Source organism: Aplidium turbinatum, chromosome 8 (assembly GCF_918807975.1).
Source record: "Aplidium turbinatum chromosome 8, kaAplTurb1.1, whole genome shotgun sequence".
Classification (NCBI taxonomy): Eukaryota; Metazoa; Chordata; class Ascidiacea; order Aplousobranchia; family Polyclinidae; genus Aplidium; species Aplidium turbinatum.
In genome coordinates this window covers 27,626,311-27,647,322 of record NC_137479.1, presented here as the reverse complement: position 1 = coordinate 27,647,322, position 21,012 = coordinate 27,626,311, and the positions used below count along the sequence as shown (strand labels likewise).

The window sequence follows — 21,012 nt, the reverse complement described above, 5'->3', positions numbered from 1 at the left end:
TGCAGTATTCAGAAAGCCTTCATAGGTTACTGGTGCTTAATGAAATGTCGTAATGCTTACTGCACAATACCGGCTAACTACTACCTAATTAAACTTTTATAACTTCATAAACAACCATCCACCCAGCAGTGTACAGAACACAGCAGAAATATAACTAATAGTAAACGCAGGTCTATCAAGTTATAGCTTCATCTTTGCTTGGAATGAAAGAAATGAAACAAAGCAGCAACGATTTGAAATCACAAACAAAACACTGGCAACTGTCATAAAATACTTATTATATTATACTGGTATCTAAATGTATGCTGGTTACACTTGCTGATAGCTACCTCTGTAAAGTCAGGGATATTTATAATTACAGGATTGTAAATGCTAATAATGAAATGCTAATTAATCTATGAGAAATGCTATTTTGTTTACTGTTCACAATTTTTTAGCAGTAAACAAAATATGACTGCACAAATGGAATAGGCTACAAATATGACAAACATTTTTATGACCTACACAGCTAAAGGCAGGTGAATTGATTATTACACTACTTAATGTCCACTTATTACTTGCTGACCTTTGAGGCCAGTTTTTGAATTGTTTGCCTTACTTTTGGTGGTCGCTCTTCAGCTTGTGGCCTGCTGATCACTTTATCTGGTTCTTACCACAGCAATTAAAGACATGGGTAAAGATCGCATTAAATGCTTCATGGTTTCTGGTACATTCAAGGCTTAACATTTGGCTCAACATAACTTTTGAAAAAAAAACTACGTAAAGAGCTTGGAGAAAAACATTCCCTTGTTTGGAACATCTGCAAAACTTTTGCAGCATGTCTGCACCAATGGTAATCATAGTAAACGAATGTACTCCAATTGCAATTATGGCAAAGCAAAGTTTGCTTGGTTCTGTCTGACAAACCTCCATGACAAGCCATTTCAAAGAATTCCTCTTTGAGAGTTTTGTTTATCTGAAATGTTCAAAGCAAGAATGTCGCTAGTTCAAAAAGATATCTTCTTTATGAAATGCTGAATGAAATCTTGGTACATAGCAAGGTTACACCATACTAGAACTAGACTACCAGTTGTAAACCAATAACATTCACTTTGAAGTTAAGCTTAAGAAAACAAAACACCCTGTAATACCAAAACGTTAAGCTAAAAGTGCAACAGCCTTAATGCAGCTTATGACACTTCAAAAAAGACTTTTACCTTGCAAGTTATACCGGTAGATGTAGAAAAAACATTTTATTGTTAAAAGGGATGTCAATACATCAACCAAACTTTCAGCTAGTCCAGTATAACATTACAAAAAGTATTTCATGTGTCTTGTTTAGTTATTGGCAGACTCCAAAATAATCGTACCTGACTCTTAAAGTTTATGCTAAAGAGAAGCTAACCTACAAAACATGAACGCTTTCACCTCATGCTAAAGAAAGGTTTCAATCTATGCTTTTGCAAAATTTAGACAAGGCATTGCAATTAAGTTATGCAAATGTCTTATATAATTTGCCCATTTATGACAATCATTTTAAAATGAGCTGTCTACTTCGTGGTTTAACCTACAACAGTAGCACACAAAGTATGGTGACCCTACCACTACCAGTGTATAAAGCGTTTCAGTTCAACAGTTGCCAATTACAAAGTTCCACCACAAAATACGAAAAAATAAACAACCAAAATAATTAAAACACATTTATCTTAAACACACCTTTGTGGGAATTGGGCCCTTCTTGATTTCAAGTATTCAATTGCAACCAACCTGTTTTATTGCAATTATTTCAAATTCAGATGATTTAACTAATGTTGTCGTATTTTACCTTTTCTCCAAGATAATATATATGGTGTTTTTAGATATGTTTTGGTATAAGGGCCCAGCATCTCATTGGTACCTGACCTAAATTATCTTCTCAATGGACAAGTAGGCTACACGCAGTAAACTACACACAGCAGCTAAAAACACATTGTTACTGAAACGCAAATGTCTATTACCTGTGGGCCCCCTGAAATTCCATCACAAAATAACTACAACACATTTATCTTAAACACACCTTTGTGGTAATTGGGCCCTTCTTGATTTCAAGTATTCAATTGCAACCAACCTGTTTTGTTTCAAATACAGATGATTTTACTAATGTTGTCGCAGCCTATTTTTAACTTTTCTTCAAGATAATGTGGTGATTTTAGAGATATTTTGTTATAAGGGTCCAGGCCCAGCATCTCATTGGTACCGGACCTAAATTATTTGCTCAATGGAAGTACACGCAGTAAACTTTAGCAGCTAAAAAACATGTTGTCATTGACACGCAAAAGTCTATTACTTGTGGGCCCCCTGAGACGGTGGGCCCGCCCCCCCCCCCCCCTTGACACAGCACTGCGGCTATGTGCAACGTTTTAAATGTTTTGCTTTTATTTTAACTGAATATCATCAGTAGAAAATTGACATACGGTAGCTAATGGCACAGAAATCACCTTTGATTCGATTTTCATTTTTTATGCTCCTGTATGGGAAAGTGAACTGTATCGCTATACTGAGATGTGAGAATCATTACACAATTTGAAATCGTTAGGTTTACTCAAAAATAACAACTGTGCACACACTGGCACAACAAGTTTCACACCTACGGTACTAATGTAAAAAAAATTGGGGGCCCCCAAAACCAAGGGGCCCGAGGCCTGTGCCTCGTGTGCCTCATTGTTAATCGGGCCCTGATTATGTGTAATCTCAAGATGGAATCCTGTTTTAAAATCTTTTCCAGTTGTATTCAAATATTGTTTCACCTAGTTTGCACTTTGAAAAAGGCTAATGCTGAACACTGAACAGCAAAGTAAATTTGTACAGTGCCTCAAGCTTAATATTACTAAGAATACTTTTTCAATATCAACAGCACGTAAGCTAAGGGTACAAGTTGGAAAAAAATTATAAATGGAAAAAATGGGAAAAATTTCGTTCACTGTTTTTGTGGCAATGCTTCAGTTTTGGAATATCAACGCTCAAGGTAAGTTTAATTTCATGAAAAGTTAAAGCTTTGAATTTTAATGATTCAATGGGCTAAGTTGCTAATTTTTACAATAAAAACTGAAGAGAATCTTTTCTCGACATTCTCTCTATTTTTTTAATATTAAATTTCTAGCTTCAGCTACGCTAAATATGCAAATTGTAGTAAGCACCATCTGTTGAAATAATGATTATGGTGGTAGTTTTTTAAATTATTTTAAAGAGGCACAGGCACACCTTCTTTATCACCCCAATATATAAAGCCTATTACCTTTTGATATGATAAAAATAGGCAGTGGCTATTTGACCGGCGCCGGTCTTTGAATCTGAAACACTATTTGACCGGTCATGACGTCACAATACAGTCACTTTTTTTCTTTTTCTCTTTCAAAGCAAAAGACGAGAAGCACGTATATAACTTCTAATTCGATCATTTTATTCAACTCGTTACGTGGCGCGTGCGTTACGTCGCAGGCTCATATACTAGAGGGACTGAGTTCGATACTACCCGGAAGCGTTCCTTATTCTATTATTTTTTTTTTTAACTAACTTTTGACCCGAAGTGCATTTTTGTAGTTAATTTTTAATTTGAGTTGTCTACAGCCCAATTTTTTATGTCTTTTCAAATGTGAGTAATAAAGTTAGAGTTTTTTTAATTTGCTGGAATTTGAGAATTTCTCTGGGTAATTTTCCGTTTGGGGCCGTGCTAACGATAGCCTACTACATAATTTTTCATTCAGGCACGTTTTAAACCTTTCAAGGTTTTGCCACCTTTTCCCGTTCATTAACGTGCTGGTAGGTCTATATCGATTTTTGTAGTTAGTATCTTTTTCGTCCCGGACGCGTAAATGACGAAAAATAAAATGTTTGATTGATTGATGTGACCGTGTTTGCCGAACGAAGCATTACATTTTTGCTCTCAACAACAAGTAGTTATATACAATGTTTCTTTTAAAAAAATGGTAATGGCATGTAAATGTAATGCAACTCAAATTAAAAATTGACTACAAAAGTGCACTTCGGGTCAAAATGTAGTTAAAAAATAAGAATAAATAAAAAAAAAGGAACGCTGCCGGGTAGTATCGAACTCAGTCCCTCTAGTATAGGAGCCTGCGACGTAACGCACGCGCCACGTAACGAGTTGTATGAAATGATCGAATTAGAAGTTATATACGCGCTTCTCGTCTTTTGCTTTGAAAGAGAAAAAGAAAAAAAGTGACTGTATAATGACGTCATGACGGTCAAATAGTGTTTCAGATTCAAAGACCGGCGCCGGTCAAATAGCCACTGCCATAAAAATACGACATCTATCAAACTATAAAAATTGTTTAAAGAAATGGATTGGATAATACAACACGGAGATGAAAACCATGAAAATATCGTAGAAAGTCAGACTGTGTGTTTTTAACCACCTAAATTTGTGTTGATTAAAGAAAAGACTCTTGCGGCCTCGCAATTGCACTATAGATCAAACTCAGGCCATACATCTACATATTACGGTGCTCTTCCACAAGACGCCCTGTTGGTCAACCAGACAAAATGATGACGTCGCACACATTGGAATGGACTATTATGAAGGAGGAGGTGCGGGGTGGAAATGCAATGAAACACACCAGAAGGAAATTGTCTCCCATTTATTGATTTGTTGTTCAATTTAATGAAATTTGCAATCGTTGAAAAGCACAAGCATAGATCTAACTAACTAAGTTAATACCAAGTCCCAAAATACTACTAGCTCCATCTGGTGGCCACCTAAACTTGACCAAATTCAAACCATTATCAAAAGTTTATTTGCAATGATAAAAACATTAAACGACAACCAATTAAAAGAACATGTTACTGTTTATTGAAGTGCTAACTTTCATTTTTATATCTTATTCAATATGCGCGCAATCGTTGTTCGAAGACAGCCCCCAACGAAGCTTTTGCCCAATGCATTTCAATGGCGAATCGATCGTCTTCCAGTTCACGCCCTGCCTGATCACGATTCTTCTTCTTGCGTTTGAGATCACGATAATTAATTGTCTCCCATTTATTCATTTCTTGCTCAATTTTAACAGATTTGCTATTGTTGAAAAGCACAAGCATAGATCTAACCAACTAAGTTATTACCAAGTCCCAAAATACTACTAGCTCCATCTGGTGGCCACTTAAACTTGACCAAATTCAAACCATTATCAAAAGTTTATTTGCAATGATAAACACATTAAACGACAACCAATTAAAAGAACATGTTACTGTTTATTGAAGTGCTAACTTTCATTTTTATATCTTATTCAATATGCGCGCAATCGTTGTTCGAAGACAGCCCCCCAACGAAGCTTTTGCCCAATGCATTTCAATGGCGAATCGATCGTCTTCCAGTTCACGCCCTGCATGTTCACGATAATTAATTGTCTCCCATTTATTCATTTCTTGCTCAATTTCAACAGATTTGCTATCGTTGAAAAGCACAAGCATAGATCTAACCAACTAAGTTAATACCAAGTCCCAAAATACTACTAGCTCCATCTGGTGGCCACCTAAACTTGACTAAATTCAAACCATTATCAAAAGTTTATTTGCAGTGATAAAAACATTAAACGACCACCAATTAAAAGAACATGTTACTGTTTATTGAAGTGCTAACTTTCATTTTTATATCTTATTCAATATGCGCGCAATCGTTGTTCGAAGACAGCCCCCCAACGAAGCTTTTGCCCAATGCATTTCAATGGCGAATCGATCGTCTTCCAGTTCACGCCCTGCGTGATCACGACAATTAATTGTCTCCCATTTATTCATTTCTTGCTCAATTTCAACAGCTTTGCTATCGTTCAAAAGCACAAGCATAGATCTAACCAACTAAGTTAATACCAAGTCCCAAAATACTACTAGCTCCATCTGGTGGCCACCTAAACTTGACCAAATTCAAACCATTATCAAAAGTTTATTTGCAATGATAAACACATTAAACGACAACCAATTAAAAGAACATGTTACTGTTTATTGAAGGGCTAACTTTCATTTTTATACTTTATTTAATATATGAGCAATCGTTGTTCGAAGACAGCCCCCCAACGAAGCTTTTGCCCAATGCATTTCAATGGCGAATCGATCGTCTTCCAGTTCACGCCCTGCGTGATCACGACAATTAATTGTCTCCCATTTATTCATTTCTTGCTCAATTTCAACAGCTTTGCTATCGTTGAAAAGCACAAGCATAGATCTAACCAACTAAGTTAATACCAAGTCCCAAAATACTACTAGCTCCATCTGGTGGCCACCTAAACTTGACCAAATTCAAACCATTATCAAAAGTTTATTTGCAATGATAAACACATTAAACGACAACCAATTAAAAGAACATGTTACTGTTTATTGAAGTGCTAACTTTCATTTTTATATCTCATTCAATATGCGCGCAATCGTTGTTCGAAGACAGCCCCCAACGAAGCTTTTGCCCAATGCATTTCAATGGCGAATCGATCGTCTTCCAGTTCACGCCCTGCCTGATCACGATTCTTCTTCTTGCGTTTGAGATCACGATAATTAATTGTCTCCCATTTATTCATTTCTTGCTCAATTTTAACAGATTTGCTATTGTTGAAAAGCACAAGCATAGATCTAACCAACTAAGTTATTACCAAGTCCCAAAATACTACTAGCTCCATCTGGTGGCCACTTAAACTTGACCAAATTCAAACCATTATCAAAAGTTTATTTGCAATGATAAACACATTAAACGACAACCAATTAAAAGAACATGTTACTGTTTATTGAAGTGCTAACTTTCATTTTTATATCTTATTCAATATGCGCGCAATCGTTGTTCGAAGACAGCCCCCCAACGAAGCTTTTGCCCAATGCATTTCAATGGCGAATCGATCGTCTTCCAGTTCACGCCCTGCGTGATCACGACAATTAATTGTCTCCCATTTATTCATTTCTTGCTCAATTTCAACAGCTTTGCTATCGTTGAAAAGCACAAGCATAGATCTAACCAACTAAGTTAATACCAAGTCCCAAAATACTACTAGCTCCATCTGGTGGCCACTTAAACTTGACCAAATTCAAACCATTATCAAAAGTTTATTTGCAATGATAAACACATTAAACGACAACCAATTAAAAGAACATGTTACTGTTTATTGAAGTGCTAACTTTCATTTTTATATCTCATTCAATATGCGCGCAATCGTTGTTCGAAGACAGCCCCCAACGAAGCTTTTGCCCAATGCATTTCAATGGCGAATCGATCGTCTTCCAGTTCACGCCCTGCCTGATCACGATTCTTCTTCTTGCGTTTGAGATCACGATAATTAATTGTCTCCCATTTATTCATTTCTTGCTCAATTTTAACAGATTTGCTATTGTTGAAAAGCACAAGCATAGATCTAACCAACTAAGTTATTACCAAGTCCCAAAATACTACTAGCTCCATCTGGTGGCCACTTAAACTTGACCAAATTCAAACCATTATCAAAAGTTTATTTGCAATGATAAAAACATTAAACGACAACCAATTAAATGATTGCTTGCACAGTCCCATTGCTCATTTAACCACCAGTTTGTGTTTAGCTTGTCTGAAGACATATCACAGTACAATGTGTACTTTTCTGTTGTGATAGCATCAGACCCAACCATATGGCTTAAACTGTCATGCCAGGTCCCACTTGATACAACTTATTCATAGTGTAGAAACTGTTGACAACAGTTAACCCATTAAAGTTACTTTGGGATAAGAAAAAACAATTAACTGACCTCGCCACTAAACTGCACAGCTCCTTTTCAAAACGCACGATGGCTCATGTCAAAAGAATTATTATGCATCCACTAAAAATAAATTTACCAATTTAACATGTTTTTGTTATTTCTATTTGGAAACCGTTGCAGCAAGCATTTTACGCTGAAATTTATTTAAAGTTGCTTTCGTATTTTTTTAGATCTTGGATATCGCCACCAAACGGACAACCATCACCATCATTATGTTTCGGCCACAGGGGTTCATACGAACCACATTGAAAACCTGTGGCTGAATTGTAAACGGAAATTTAAAAGAATGGGTGGCACCACAAGGCACATGATACCTGGGTATCTTGATGAATTTATGTGGCGACATCAGTTTCCACGGGGACGACATTTTCCGGAAGTTCTCCGCGCCATAAGGGAGTCCTACCCCTTACTGTAGCCGCCACATCGTCCATTTGCCAAAAAAACAGCCCTTTTCAGGGCTACCTAATGATAAAAAACAGTTGCTGCCAGGGGCGCCGGAACGATTTTTGACTGGGGGGGCAAGATTACGAAAAAAGAGCACTTTTGTTTACTAAAAGGCCAATTTTTTTTCAAGTTTTAAGATAAGACATAGCGATAATGACCATATCAGCTCACTATGTATTGAGTAATGATAGCCTACAAGTGTCCGGTATACAAAGAAGGGCATCATGCTATTTTATAATGATGTAACCTACTGTCAAGCCTTAAAGCAGCCTGCGGCCATGGCCGCTACGTAGTGCTTGAATGAACCGCAGGTGCTACCTTCTCAATCGGCCAAGTTTGGCCGCCGGTCTCTCCTAGCCAATTATTTAATTTCGCAATACAATGATCGTGGATTAAATGTCGAAAACATGCAGTATCAAAGAGTGACGCAAAGTTAGATCAGCGCGTCATAATCGCCACTGTTGCATTGTGTGGTGAATATTTGTTATTGATGGAATATCCATCTGCGATCGGCAGCGCTGTAAGTCTTGTTTGTAATTCCCGACGTTTATTTTAACAAAGTCTTAATCCGAATTGCTAATTTACATCGGCTGGCAATATTGTCGTTTTTATGTCGATTCGATGTTGTCGGACATTGAACCGTTGTTAAAAAGGAGAACAAAGTTAGTTGACGTCAATGGGAAAACATTTTTTGATCATATTTTGCAAAAATTATGCTTCTTTTAGTAATGTACATCATTGAAATAGCTAAAACCTCAATTGCTAAGGCCACAGGATCAGATGTCAGTGGATTTAACAGAAAAAATATTTCGCACTTGCTAGTGCATCGTCAGTTCTGATAAAGGGCAGTTAAAGCCTACAAGTAATGTTTTAATCATTAAAATACTTATTTTATTACCTTGCCGTCATCGTCAACACATGTCGAACGTTGTTTTTCGTTGCTAAAAAGAATTCTAGGGGAGTAGCGAACTTTTATAAAATCAGCCACATTGGAGACACTCGTGCGAGTGTCGTTTGAATAGTACTGGATTACAATCCCGATAAAGCAGTTATTGCGTGGTGCAGCGATTCTATTTTAGGACGTCGCCCAGGCCCAGACTTCAACAACGCTAAGTGATCATTTTAGCATTGTTGCAAGTTTAATTCTATTTACTTGTGCTATCGTTATTTTTATTTTGTATTTTGGCCTCCAAGCACACAGATTTGGCCGCCGAGAAGGAGCTCCCGTTAGGCCACGATGGCTGTCGAAAAAAAACGAGTTTTAAGGCCTGTACTGTGTTGCAAAATTTTGTGCCGTAAATATTATTTTGAGGCAAAAATGAAAGATTATAATTAGGCTAAAAGCGAATAGCAGAAATTGTTATATTGCAAAATGTGCAGTAGCTAACATGACTTTAAAAGGGCACCATTGCCCCCCCCCCCCCGTCCCTCCGCTTCCGGCGCCCCTGGTTGCTGCCCACATACTTTGTGATATTTATTCTATAACAAACAAACTAGGCTAACAAAAGTGCAATGTTAGATGAAACAAAATAATTTTTTTAACTTACATTTGTAACGTGATTTTTGTGTGTCAACGTTTAAGGTTTGGACCTAAGTTATGAATCATTTTGTTTACACACACGGCCACACGGATGCCTTTAGGAAAAAGACTTTGTGTGGTATTGAAAGAACACGAGAATGCAAGCCCAAGTCATTTCATTACGGTTTCGTTACCTACCTTTGATCCATATTTAAGCCTAGGTTTATTAGGCTTAGCCTAAGTGTTGTGAAAAAATTTCTTGGCTAAGCATTGAACAAAACATAAGTATCCGCACCCACTGTCTCGCTGGTTGTTGTTGCTTTTTATTATTTGCAGAGGTTTCTCCATCCAAATAGGAACAATTTTCTGACTCCTGCACTTAGAGCTGACATCACTTGCTTCCTCAACCGAGCTTTTCCAGTTGATGTCGACTGCGGGCCGAGTGACAACAATTCTTCCACGACCTCTCAAAGGATCAAAGTTCTACACCGCTCTAGAGCACACATCGCTTTCCTATTGATCAGTGTTTGTTACATTACTTGATTCGGACAAGCCATTACACCACCAATTAGGCTATTTGTGTGCCTGATCCTAATCCTTTCTATGACTTTAGCATTTTTTCTATATAAATGGGAGACAATTAATTATCGCGATCACGCAATGTGAATCCAGACAGACGATCGATTCGTCATTGAAATGCATTGTGCAAAAGCTTCGTTGGGAGGCTGTCTTCGAACAACGATTGCTCATGCATTAAACAAAGTATAAAAATGAAAGTTAGCCCTTCAATAACCAGTAACATGTTCTTTTAATTGGTTGTCGTTTAATGTTTTTATCATTGCAAATAAACTTTTGATAATGGTTTAAATTTGGTCAAGTATAAGTGGCCACCAGATAGAGCTAGTAGTATTTTGGGACTTGGTAATAACTTAGTTGGTTAGATCTATGCTTGTGCTTTTCAACCATAGCAAATCTGTTGAAATTGCGCAAGAAATGAATAAATGGGAGACAATTAATTATCGTGAACATGCAGGGCGTGAACTGGAAGACGATCGATTCGTCATTGAAATGCATTGGGCAAAAGCTTCGTTGGGGGGCTGTCTTCGAACAACGATTGCTCATATATTACATGAGGTATAAAAATGAAAGTTAGCACTTCAATAAACAGTAACATGTTCTTTTAATTGGTTGTCGTTTAATGTGTTTATCATTGCAAATAAACTTTTGATAATGTTTGAATTTGGTCAAGTTTAGGTGGCCACCAGATGGAGCTAGTAGTATTTTGGGACTTGGTATTAACTTAGTTGGTTAGATCTATGCTTGTGCTTTTCAACGATAGCAAATCTGTTGAAATTGAGCAAGAAATGAATAAATGGGAGACAATTAATTATCGTCATCTTAAACGCAAGAAGAAGAATCGTGATCAGGCAGGGCGTGAACTGGAAGACGATCGATTCGCCATTGAAATGCATTGGGCCAAAGCTTCGTTGGGGGGCTGTATTCGAACAACGATTGCTCATATATTAAATAAAGTATAAAAATGAAAGTTAGCCCTTCAATAACCAGTAACATGTTCTTTTAATTGGTTGTCGTTTAATGTGTTTATCATTGCAAATAAACTTTTGATAATAGTTTGAATTTGGTCAAGTTTAGGTGGCCACCAGATGGAGCTAGTAGTATTTTGGGACTTGGTATTAATTTAGTCGGTTAGATCTATGCTTGTGCTTTTCAACGATAGCAAATCTGTTGAAATTGAGCAAGAAATGAATAAATGGGAGACAATTAATTGTCGTGATCACGCAGGGCGTGAACTGGAAGACGATCGATTCGCCATTGAAATGCATTGGGCAAAAGCTTCGTTGGGGGGCTGTCTTCGAACAACGATTGCGCGCATATTGAATAAGATATAAAAATGAAAGTTAGCACTTCAATAAACAGTAACATGTTCTTTTAATTGGTTGTCGTTTAATGTGTTTATCATTGCAAATAAACTTTTGATAATGGTTTGAATTTGGTCAAGTTTAGGTGGCCACCAGATGGAGCTAGTAGTATTTTGGGACTTGGTATTAACTTAGTTGGTTAGATCTATGCTTGTGCTTTTCAACGATAGCAAAGCTGTTGAAATTGAGCAAGAAATGAATAAATGGGAGACAATTAATTGTCGTGATCACGCAGGGCGTGAACTGGAAGACGATCGATTCGCCATTGAAATGCATTGGGCAAAAGCTTCGTTGGGGGGCTGTCTTCGAACAACGATTGCGCGCATATTGAATAAGATATAAAAATGAAAGTTAGCACTTCAATAAACAGTAACATGTTCTTTTAATTGGTTGTCGTTTAATGTGTTTATCATTGCAAATAAACTTTTGATAATGGTTTGAATTTGGTCAAGTTTAAGTGGCCACCAGATGGAGCTAGTAGTATTTTGGGACTTGGTAATAACTTAGTTGGTTAGATCTATGCTTGTGCTTTTCAACAATAGCAAATCTGTTAAAATTGAGCAAGAAATGAATAAATGGGAGACAATTAATTATCGTGATCTCAAACGCAAGAAGAAGAATCGTGATCAGGCAGGGCGTGAACTGGAAGACGATCGATTCGCCATTGAAATGCATTGGGCAAAAGCTTCGTTGGGGGGCTGTCTTCGAACAACGATTGCTCATATATTAAATAAAGTATAAAAATGAAAGTTAGCCCTTCAATAAACAGTAACATGTTCTTTTAATTGGTTGTCGTTTAATGTGTTTATCCTTGCAAATAAACTTTTGATAATGGTTTGAATTTGGTCAAGTTTAAGTGGCCACCAGATGGAGCTAGTAGTATTTTGGGACTTGGTAATAACTTAGTTGGTTAGATCTATGCTTGTGCTTTTCAACGATAGCAAATCTGTTGAAATTGAGCAAGAAATGAATAAATGGGAGATAATTAATTATCGTGAACATGCAGGGCGTGAACTGGAAGACGATCGATTCGCCATTGAAATGCATTGGGCAAAAGCTTCGTTGGGGGGCTGTCTTCGAACAACGATTGCGCGCATATTGAATAAGATATAAAAATGAAAGTTAGCACTTCAATAAACAGTAACATGTTCTTTTAATTGGTTGTCGTTTAATGTGTTTATCATTGCAAATAAACTTTTGATAATGGTTTGAATTTGGTCAAGTTTAAGTGGCCACCAGATGGAGCTAGTAGTATTTTGGGACTTGATAATAACTTAGTTGGTTAGATCTATGCTTGTGCTTTTCAACAATAGCAAATCTGTTAAAATTGAGCAAGAAATGAATAAATGGGAGACAATTAATTATCGTGATCTCAAACGCAAGAAGAAGAATCGTGATCAGGCAGGGCGTGAACTGGAAGACGATCGATTCGCCATTGAAATGCATTGGGCAAAAGCTTCGTTGGGGGCTGTCTTCGAACAACGATTGCGCGCATATTGAATAAGATATAAAAATGAAAGTTAGCACTTCAATAAACAGTAACATGTTCTTTTAATTGGTTGTCGTTTAATGTTTTTATCATTGCAAATAAACTTTTGATAATGGTTTGAATTTGGTCAAGTTTAGGTGGCCACCAGATGGAGCTAGTAGTATTTTGGGACTTGGTATTAACTTAGTTAGTTAGATCTATGCTTGTGCTTTTCAACGATTGCAAATTTCTTTAAATTGAACAACAAATCAATAAATGGGAGACAATTTCCTTCTGGTGTGTTTCTTTGCATTTCCACCCCGCACTTCCTCCTTCATAATAGTCCATTCCAATGTGTGCGACGTCATCATTTTGTCTGGTTGACCAACAGGGCGTCTTGTGGAAGAGCACCTAACTATCATCACATCAGTTAAATAAGCCAGTGTTGCAACCTACTGTCTGCATAAAAGAGGTCGCTTTTTTAAATGTTAGAATCAAAGGACCCAGAGGAGAAATGATTGTTTTTTACATCTTTAATATGTAAAGGATATGTTCTCCCAAACAGAACTAACCGTATGAAACGAGATGGGATTTTTACAGTTTGTGTACAAATGTAGGCTACGGTAGCCTACAATGTATCACCGATATTTATATGCATATGTTGCGTAGCCTGTAAACTTAAAACAGAGGTGATTCAGACTAAAACTACAATATTATTTTCAATAACGTTTGATGTTGGTTGTACGTAAATGCTCTTTGACTTTCAAGTTGTGAAAGTCTACTTTGCAATTCCTTCAGCGAGTTTGCACTAAGCAAACATATTACAAAGTATGTTAAACTACATCCAAGTTGACCAAACCATAGCCAGCAAGCCGCGGGGTTGCCAACTTGTTGCCCACTTTCGTGGGATTGTAACTTAGGATTAAAAGCAACAACGGTGAAGTTTTTAAGCAACCGATTAAGGTAATGGTGTGATTAGGTAATCGAAGGTCAGCTAAGGTGAAGTTTATCTGTGGATCAGTGCACGCCAATTAAAACTGGCGAATTATGGTTAATGCGTCAGAAAAAAAGTAGTGCTTGAATTAAGGTGTTAAATCACACGATTTTCTTAACCGTATCTGTTACTGCCTTCTTTTGGAGGCAAGAGTTACTGGCCGAAACCACCAGGTCTACGTCTCTCTTATTGCTAATTACTCCGTCGGCTTATATCAAATAACAACGGGAAAAAGTATGCCGTTGGTCAAAATCCTTATCTATCACTTCAATCAATTTATTTCGAAAAATATATTCGTGATTGTGTATTTTAGATAGAAAAGGTGATATTATAAAGACTCGGTTTTTGACCTATTTTCGCCATTTCTTGGTCAAATTTCTTAGTTCACATTTAATTTGAAAGTCTTTTTGCATTGAACACAGAATTTCATCAATTTTGTTTTTCTGTTTCTGTGCAAACAGTATTCCATGCACTTTTTACACTACAAAGCAGTTTGCGACAATAACAAATTACCTTCCTAATTATTGTCTGCCCGCAAAGAATGACTCGTATGGCGTCAGAGACCGACTCCCTACCTAGACAGCAAAATCGACGTTGAATCAATGTAAAAATGACGGATTTTGACGCCTGGGTAGGAAATGGAATTTTAGCGCCGTTGCGTTATGACTAACAGACACTTTTTTCGAAAAATTGAAAGCTTGACCCCCCTGCGGGGGCAGAAGATGCACCCCAAAACTGATGAAATTTTGCACACGTAATTTTTTCATGCATGTGCCACTTTTTATGACTAGCCGTTTTTGAATTTCGAAAAAAAGTCAAAAACGGCCCACACTAATCGTTAGTGTTCGTGTAATTGACATAATATGTTGCAGCCTAAAACAAGTTTATTTTGCATCATTGCAACAAGATTAACGTTTATGAAACGTTGGTGAAACTTACCTTGGTGACTGGTTGAACTAACACAGTCATTTTTTTAAACGTGATGTGGCTATCACACTTAAAGTTTTGGTATGGGTTAGTCGATGTGACACAGTAGCATGATATTCTGATAATATCCATGAACAAGCGTAAGTGTGTAGTAATTTCATCTGCATTTAAACGAAATACGAAGGTTAAATACTAACTTTATAAGTAGGAAAAATTTAAAAACTGCGCAGTGCTTCTGATTAGCTCAACACTCAACAACAAACACGAGAATCTCAAAGGTTGCTGCCAATGCCGGTCTTGGGGGTGTGCAAACCGTGCGATCGCACAGGGCCCACAAATTTGGGGGCTTGCAATTTACTCAGAAAATGCAGTAATTTTTGTCATTTCCAATGGAAAAAATTGATTTTGAATAAATTTATTTATTTTGTTTTATTTCTGAAAAAAGCCAAAAAAAACATGATCTTATCCTTTTGCTATGCCACCGAGCAGCCTCATCTTACAGTAATATTCATACCCAAATTTTTTTTGAACATGCTCTTAAAATGCACCAAATTCTAAGTTATTTTTCAAATTTTTCTGGGGGAGGCCCCCCAGACTCTCCGCCACGGGGTATCGCCTTCGGAGAACACTTCGGCTTCTCCCAACGGCGTCAAAACACTTTGCTACGTTACTGAATTGGCTCATAGTCATTGGGGCCTCCAAAACATATTCCGCACAGGGCCCCAAATACCCTAAGACCAGAACTGGTTGCTGCATTACACGGCGCTGCACATATCACAAGATGTGGTATGTAGGCTACAGATAGGCAAGGTGCGAAAAACTGATTTAAAATACATAAAGCAAAAAAGACGAGCCGCGAGCATATTGTCTGTTTAAAGGTGGATTATTGCGTTTTGTTTGAAGGACTTACTAAATCTTGGTTTGATGCTCAGACCTGCCCTGGACATGATCTCAAATTACTTAATAGAAACGTTATTTTGACATGTTGCACATAAAAAAATGTTATCTTAACTGCGCTTTTTGTATACAATTCAAATCCAGGTGTTTCCTGGCTCTAGTCGGTAAATGTCTTTTGACATACAGATGTATGTGAGGTTCGCGTCACGCAAACAACTGAATTCATACACAAAATCAGAACATACAGTAAAAGGAGTAGGCGAATTTAGTTGGAAATATCTGCCTATTTTGAACGTTTTATATGCGGTATAAATGGTGCAATCGAAATTCTTTTTAACAATTTTAGCTAGATTTTTTTAAATCTTATCGAATCTTTTCTCAAAAATGGTAAATCAAAACAGTTGCTGAAATCGTTTTGTTCGGGTATATCTTTGGGTTTAGGCTCCAAAAACGTTTTCAATATTTTATCGAAAAAATATGAAGGGTATCCATTTAAACGTAGTGTTCTTTTTATCTTATTAGTTTCATTTTGGAAAAGCAAGTCCATTAAACAAACCATATGAGATTCTCGTGTTTATTGTTGAGTGTTGAGCTAGTCAGAAGCACTGTGCATTTTTTAGTTTTTTTCCTGTTGATAAAGTTAATCTTTAACACTGAACGATTGTGTTTTGTTTAGATGTAACAGTACTGTATATAATTCCTGAAGAGGACATCATTGTGATGTCGAAAACGTTCGAAATTTTTTTCAATGTAATTTTTTTCCTGTGAATGTTGTAATGAACATAAAATATGCTAAATCTGATTAAGTTACTATTCTTTGTATGGTTATGGTGGAAAAAGACAAATTTTTTATCAAAGTTTTATTATAATTTTCTATCAAAGTTTTATGTATATTTGATTTATTTATATCATTTAAAATTTAAAAGATAAGAATTTTCGATCGTAACTTAAGAGCTCCACAGTGTCCAGCATAGACATTTACAATTACATACAAAACATGTAGACATACTGCACAACAAAAGTTTAAGCAAGTGACGTTAGATATCTAGTAAACCCAGAATCAAATGATAATTATGCAGTATGACTGATATATATCGGTTTAGCCTCTATGTGTTTATTTACGCATTTTAGGCATATCTCGCATTCATTTCAGGTTGCGTAGACACTAGAGGAGGCTGCATCATATTCAGTTCATTTTGCTTTTCCCCTAAGTTAAAAGCCTATTTGGAAACTAACTGCCGAGGTACCTGCCGAAATTTATGTACGACAGGTGAGGCTTTTCTTAATTTTTTTTGGCTGCAAGCGTTTTTATTTCAATAGCCTGATATTGTCTAAAGTTATTTAAAATACAAGGTATCACTTTATCGAAATTAAGTGTGACAAAATTTAAGCTCCGCCGGCTCCGCTAAAAAAGACACTCTTTACGCCCATGATTAAGAAAAATGATGTAACTTTTTTTCCGAGCAACATGATTGTGCTCGTCTTTTGTATGCATCCAACACTTTTCCATGTTCCAGTTACACCGGAATATTCGAATTGGCAATCATCTGGACCATGTTCTAAAACATGTGGGCTTGGATCAATCACTGAAAACAGACAATGCATTAAAGGGTCTTGCAATGAACCATTGAGCAGAACAAGCAGTTGTAACCTAGGGGATTGTCCAGGTAACATATAGGTATTATAAGCTAGAGTTAGTTTATCTTTTGTTACACCTTGATAATTTACACTAGCCAATGCATCAGAGGGTTTTGCAATCAACCATTCACCAAAATAATCAGTTGTAACCTTTGAAATTTCCAAAGTAATTGGTAAGCGTTATTGTGATTAAACACAATTCTTAAATTGCCTTGGTAAGTTCATTTCAGGGCTATGGAGTCGGAATCGGAAGGATTTTGGCCTGTCAGGAGTCGAAGTTGTGAAAAACAAGACTAAACAATGAACAATAAAAAAATTTTGTTTGCAATCTATTTTTTTCAAACATTGTTTTTTATTCTCTGTATTGTGCTCATAATATTTTCAAAAAAATAAAAGTGTTTGTTATCATCAGATTTTGTGAAAGTTGCAGATTAAATTTCAATCACAACTTAAATGAAATAAAATTTAACAACTATAAAAAGAGCAAAAACTTAAAAAATCGGTCATCCTTCAAAATCTGGCAATACTGAAGCTGGAGTCAAAGTTGAAGTCGGCCAGTTATAAACTGAGGATCCGGATTCCGGAGTAGTACAATTTTGTCTGACTCTATAGCCCTAGTTTATTATAAACCTTCAAAATGAGAATTTCACTCAGTGCACAACAAAGTCAACTTCAAAGATTTGAATTTTCGGGCAACCGTACGGTACTTTTAAAGTTATATTTTTGAACTGCAATACTTTTGTTTGAAATTTGATATGATGACATCAGTAATGAAATAATTTTGCAAAAACTGATGATTCCACTTTCTAACAAATGTTTTGTTCATGATGAGTTATACTTTAACATGTATGCTGTAAATTTCAAAATGTTATTGCAGACTAAATTTGCAAGGATTCATCATTTGCAAACTACCTCTTTGTTGATTAATTTTATTATGCATGCTTTTAAAGTTGTAGGTGAAGGATCTTCCTACTCTGATTGGTTTTCTAACGGTTCTTGTTCGGTTTCTTGCGGTGGGGGTGTCCAAGACGAAAGCCGCAATTGCACCAGTGGGCCTTGCCTAGAGCCCAAACAAAGAATTGTCCCCTGCAACGATCAGGCGTGTCTATCAAGTATGTTGCTTTTTGCAATTGCAATACTTATCATTTTTAAAGCATGATTTGTTCAATATACATTTTTTTTTAATTTCTAACTGAATGTGTGGCACTTACTGTTTGATTGAAATAAACTTTCTTCTGTTACCATCACTTAGACGAGGGAAGCAGCTGATTCACCGATTGATTTTGTCTTTCGTTGCTTTCTGTCTGTTGTTGAATTGACCCAAACAGCAAAACCCGTGTTTTTATATTGATTCAATGTCTATGAATCAATATAAAAATGACGGGTTTTGCTGTCTGGGGAATTTGTTATGGTGATAGTTTTTCGTATTGATAGTCTTACAACAGTGGACATGACAGTTTCTGTCTCTTTCTTTCACAATGGTTATGGACTTCTTAATGTTTGGCGCATTAAGATCATCAGGACTGAACTGCTTCATTGTCTTTTCAATACTTTTCATGAGATTGGGCTATTTTAAAAATTTACATTGTTTATTTATCTTCAGCTTATATTTCTAGATTTTGTTTACAGAGATATTTTTGTTTACAAAAAAAATGTTTCTGTCAATAGATCTACAGTATTTTGGAAATGTCTATCCTCGGATTAAAAAAGCTTCTTTAAAAGTTCAATGTTGACAGATTTGCATATTTGTAGAGCCTTTGCACCACTGACGCAACCCGGGTTCTGAGATTGACAAAGTTGGAGTTCAGATGCGTGCTTATTATTCCATGAATTACGTTGCTCAAACTTAATTTTCGAGTAGCCTAGGGTCATTTACTTTTAAATGCTCGGACGCTTATCCAAATGAGCTATCAAGGCTTACTGGCATAGCTTTTGTCTAACCAAACTTCTACTGGAAGGAAAACATAGGCTACATAACTTTGCCACTATAATTATGAAACAAAATTCAGGCAAAACTGCCTAATCTTTGCAAAAAAAAAGCTTATAAAAAAGAAGTTGTACGTATTTTACACTTTTTTCTCAGACTGTGCGGATGATGAGGCATATAGATTGACATGTCCACGATATTGCAATTCCCCATTTACATATTTTCAAAACTTTGTGCGAAGAAATTGCAGAAAAACTTGTAACTTTTGTGTGGAAAACGAAGGTAAGATTGTATCTTATAATACACAACATATATTTCACGTATCCCGTGCAATCTGTAATTGAAGATTTGGTTTTAAGAACTCCTGAAGTCACAAAAGAGGGTCTTGAGAAAAAATAAGTAAAATTTGCTCAGCCGTAGCAAACTACGTGTTGGTCTATGTAGATTGTATATTGTACGGAACGGTATGACAAAATTTTCTGATTATGGCATGAAATTTATGCGGGAAGTTGTTTTGACCATCAAACTATACTATTAACACGAAAGTTCGAATTCGAAAACTCTTCTTTGAGTAGTTCTAGTACTTAGGTCCTAAACGAAACATGTTTCATTGGGCAGTTTCACTTGTGCCATATTTGCTATATTTATGTTGATATCTATGCACTTATGTGTACTTGTGTAGTTTCAACAGACTAGATAAGGTAACAATAAAAAATAAAAAATTGCGCTTGCCATGCCCAAGTAACAAGTAGTTCAATGAGATCGCCGAAATAATCGAAAAAAATATCACGACTTTCTAATACACGAGACAAATAGCCTACAACTTATAAAATTGAATACTATAAAAGGTTTTATTTTGACAAGAACTATGATAAAGAGAACAAATCCAAGGAACTGGATCATTTAGTTCAAATATGCTTTTGTTTCGAATTGGAAAGGAATTTTTAGCTTATAATTAATGACATCTGTCATTTGAATTATATCTTTTTAATGCTCTACCAAACAGCTGATGTCATCAACACAGCCGTCTGCGCGGAATGACCGAAGCCTAAAATCGTATTTTAGCCGAAAGGTTTCGGCTATATCGGGCTAAATGACCTATTCGCTGCTTAGGTTCTTTTGCACCTGGTTTTAAAAGTAAGCTCTCCCTTAACATTATAACATAGCAAAAACTCAAACTTGCCAACAGAACAAATGAAGACTTGAGTTGCAGAACAACTCAAGTCACATTTTGTAGAAATTGAGTTATAATCAAAAATATGTTGTATGATAGTCAACGCCTGTTCCCGTGCAATATTTGATTTACAAAAATCTTAATTTTTTTATAACATACAGTACAGTGGTGTTTGCATACAAATAAAACATTAAACAACATTGAAATGAACTATGCATTATCTCAAAAGCGGTATTTTGGACTTAATATAGTCTCAAAATCAAGTCTTTACTTGCTGTTCATGCTGTCATTTAATTTACTATGATTGCTTTACTTGATCTGATTTATATACAGCACAAGCCTCATCA

General features: G+C 36.2%; 1 protein-coding gene across 1 annotated transcript in view; it reads left to right on the top strand.

The window, feature by feature from the left end:
• The window catches only part of LOC145776221 (SCO-spondin-like), a 71,861-nt gene that overhangs the window by 6,511 nt on the left and 44,338 nt on the right, over positions 1 to 21,012 (top strand). Inside the window, exons 4-7 of the mRNA XM_082587623.1 lie at positions 17,080 to 17,196; positions 17,444 to 17,593; positions 18,515 to 18,676; positions 19,648 to 19,773. Of these exons, the coding sequence (XP_082443749.1) occupies positions 17,080 to 17,196; positions 17,444 to 17,593; positions 18,515 to 18,676; positions 19,648 to 19,773 (555 nt within the window). The remainder of the gene's footprint in view (positions 1 to 17,079; positions 17,197 to 17,443; positions 17,594 to 18,514; positions 18,677 to 19,647; positions 19,774 to 21,012) is intronic.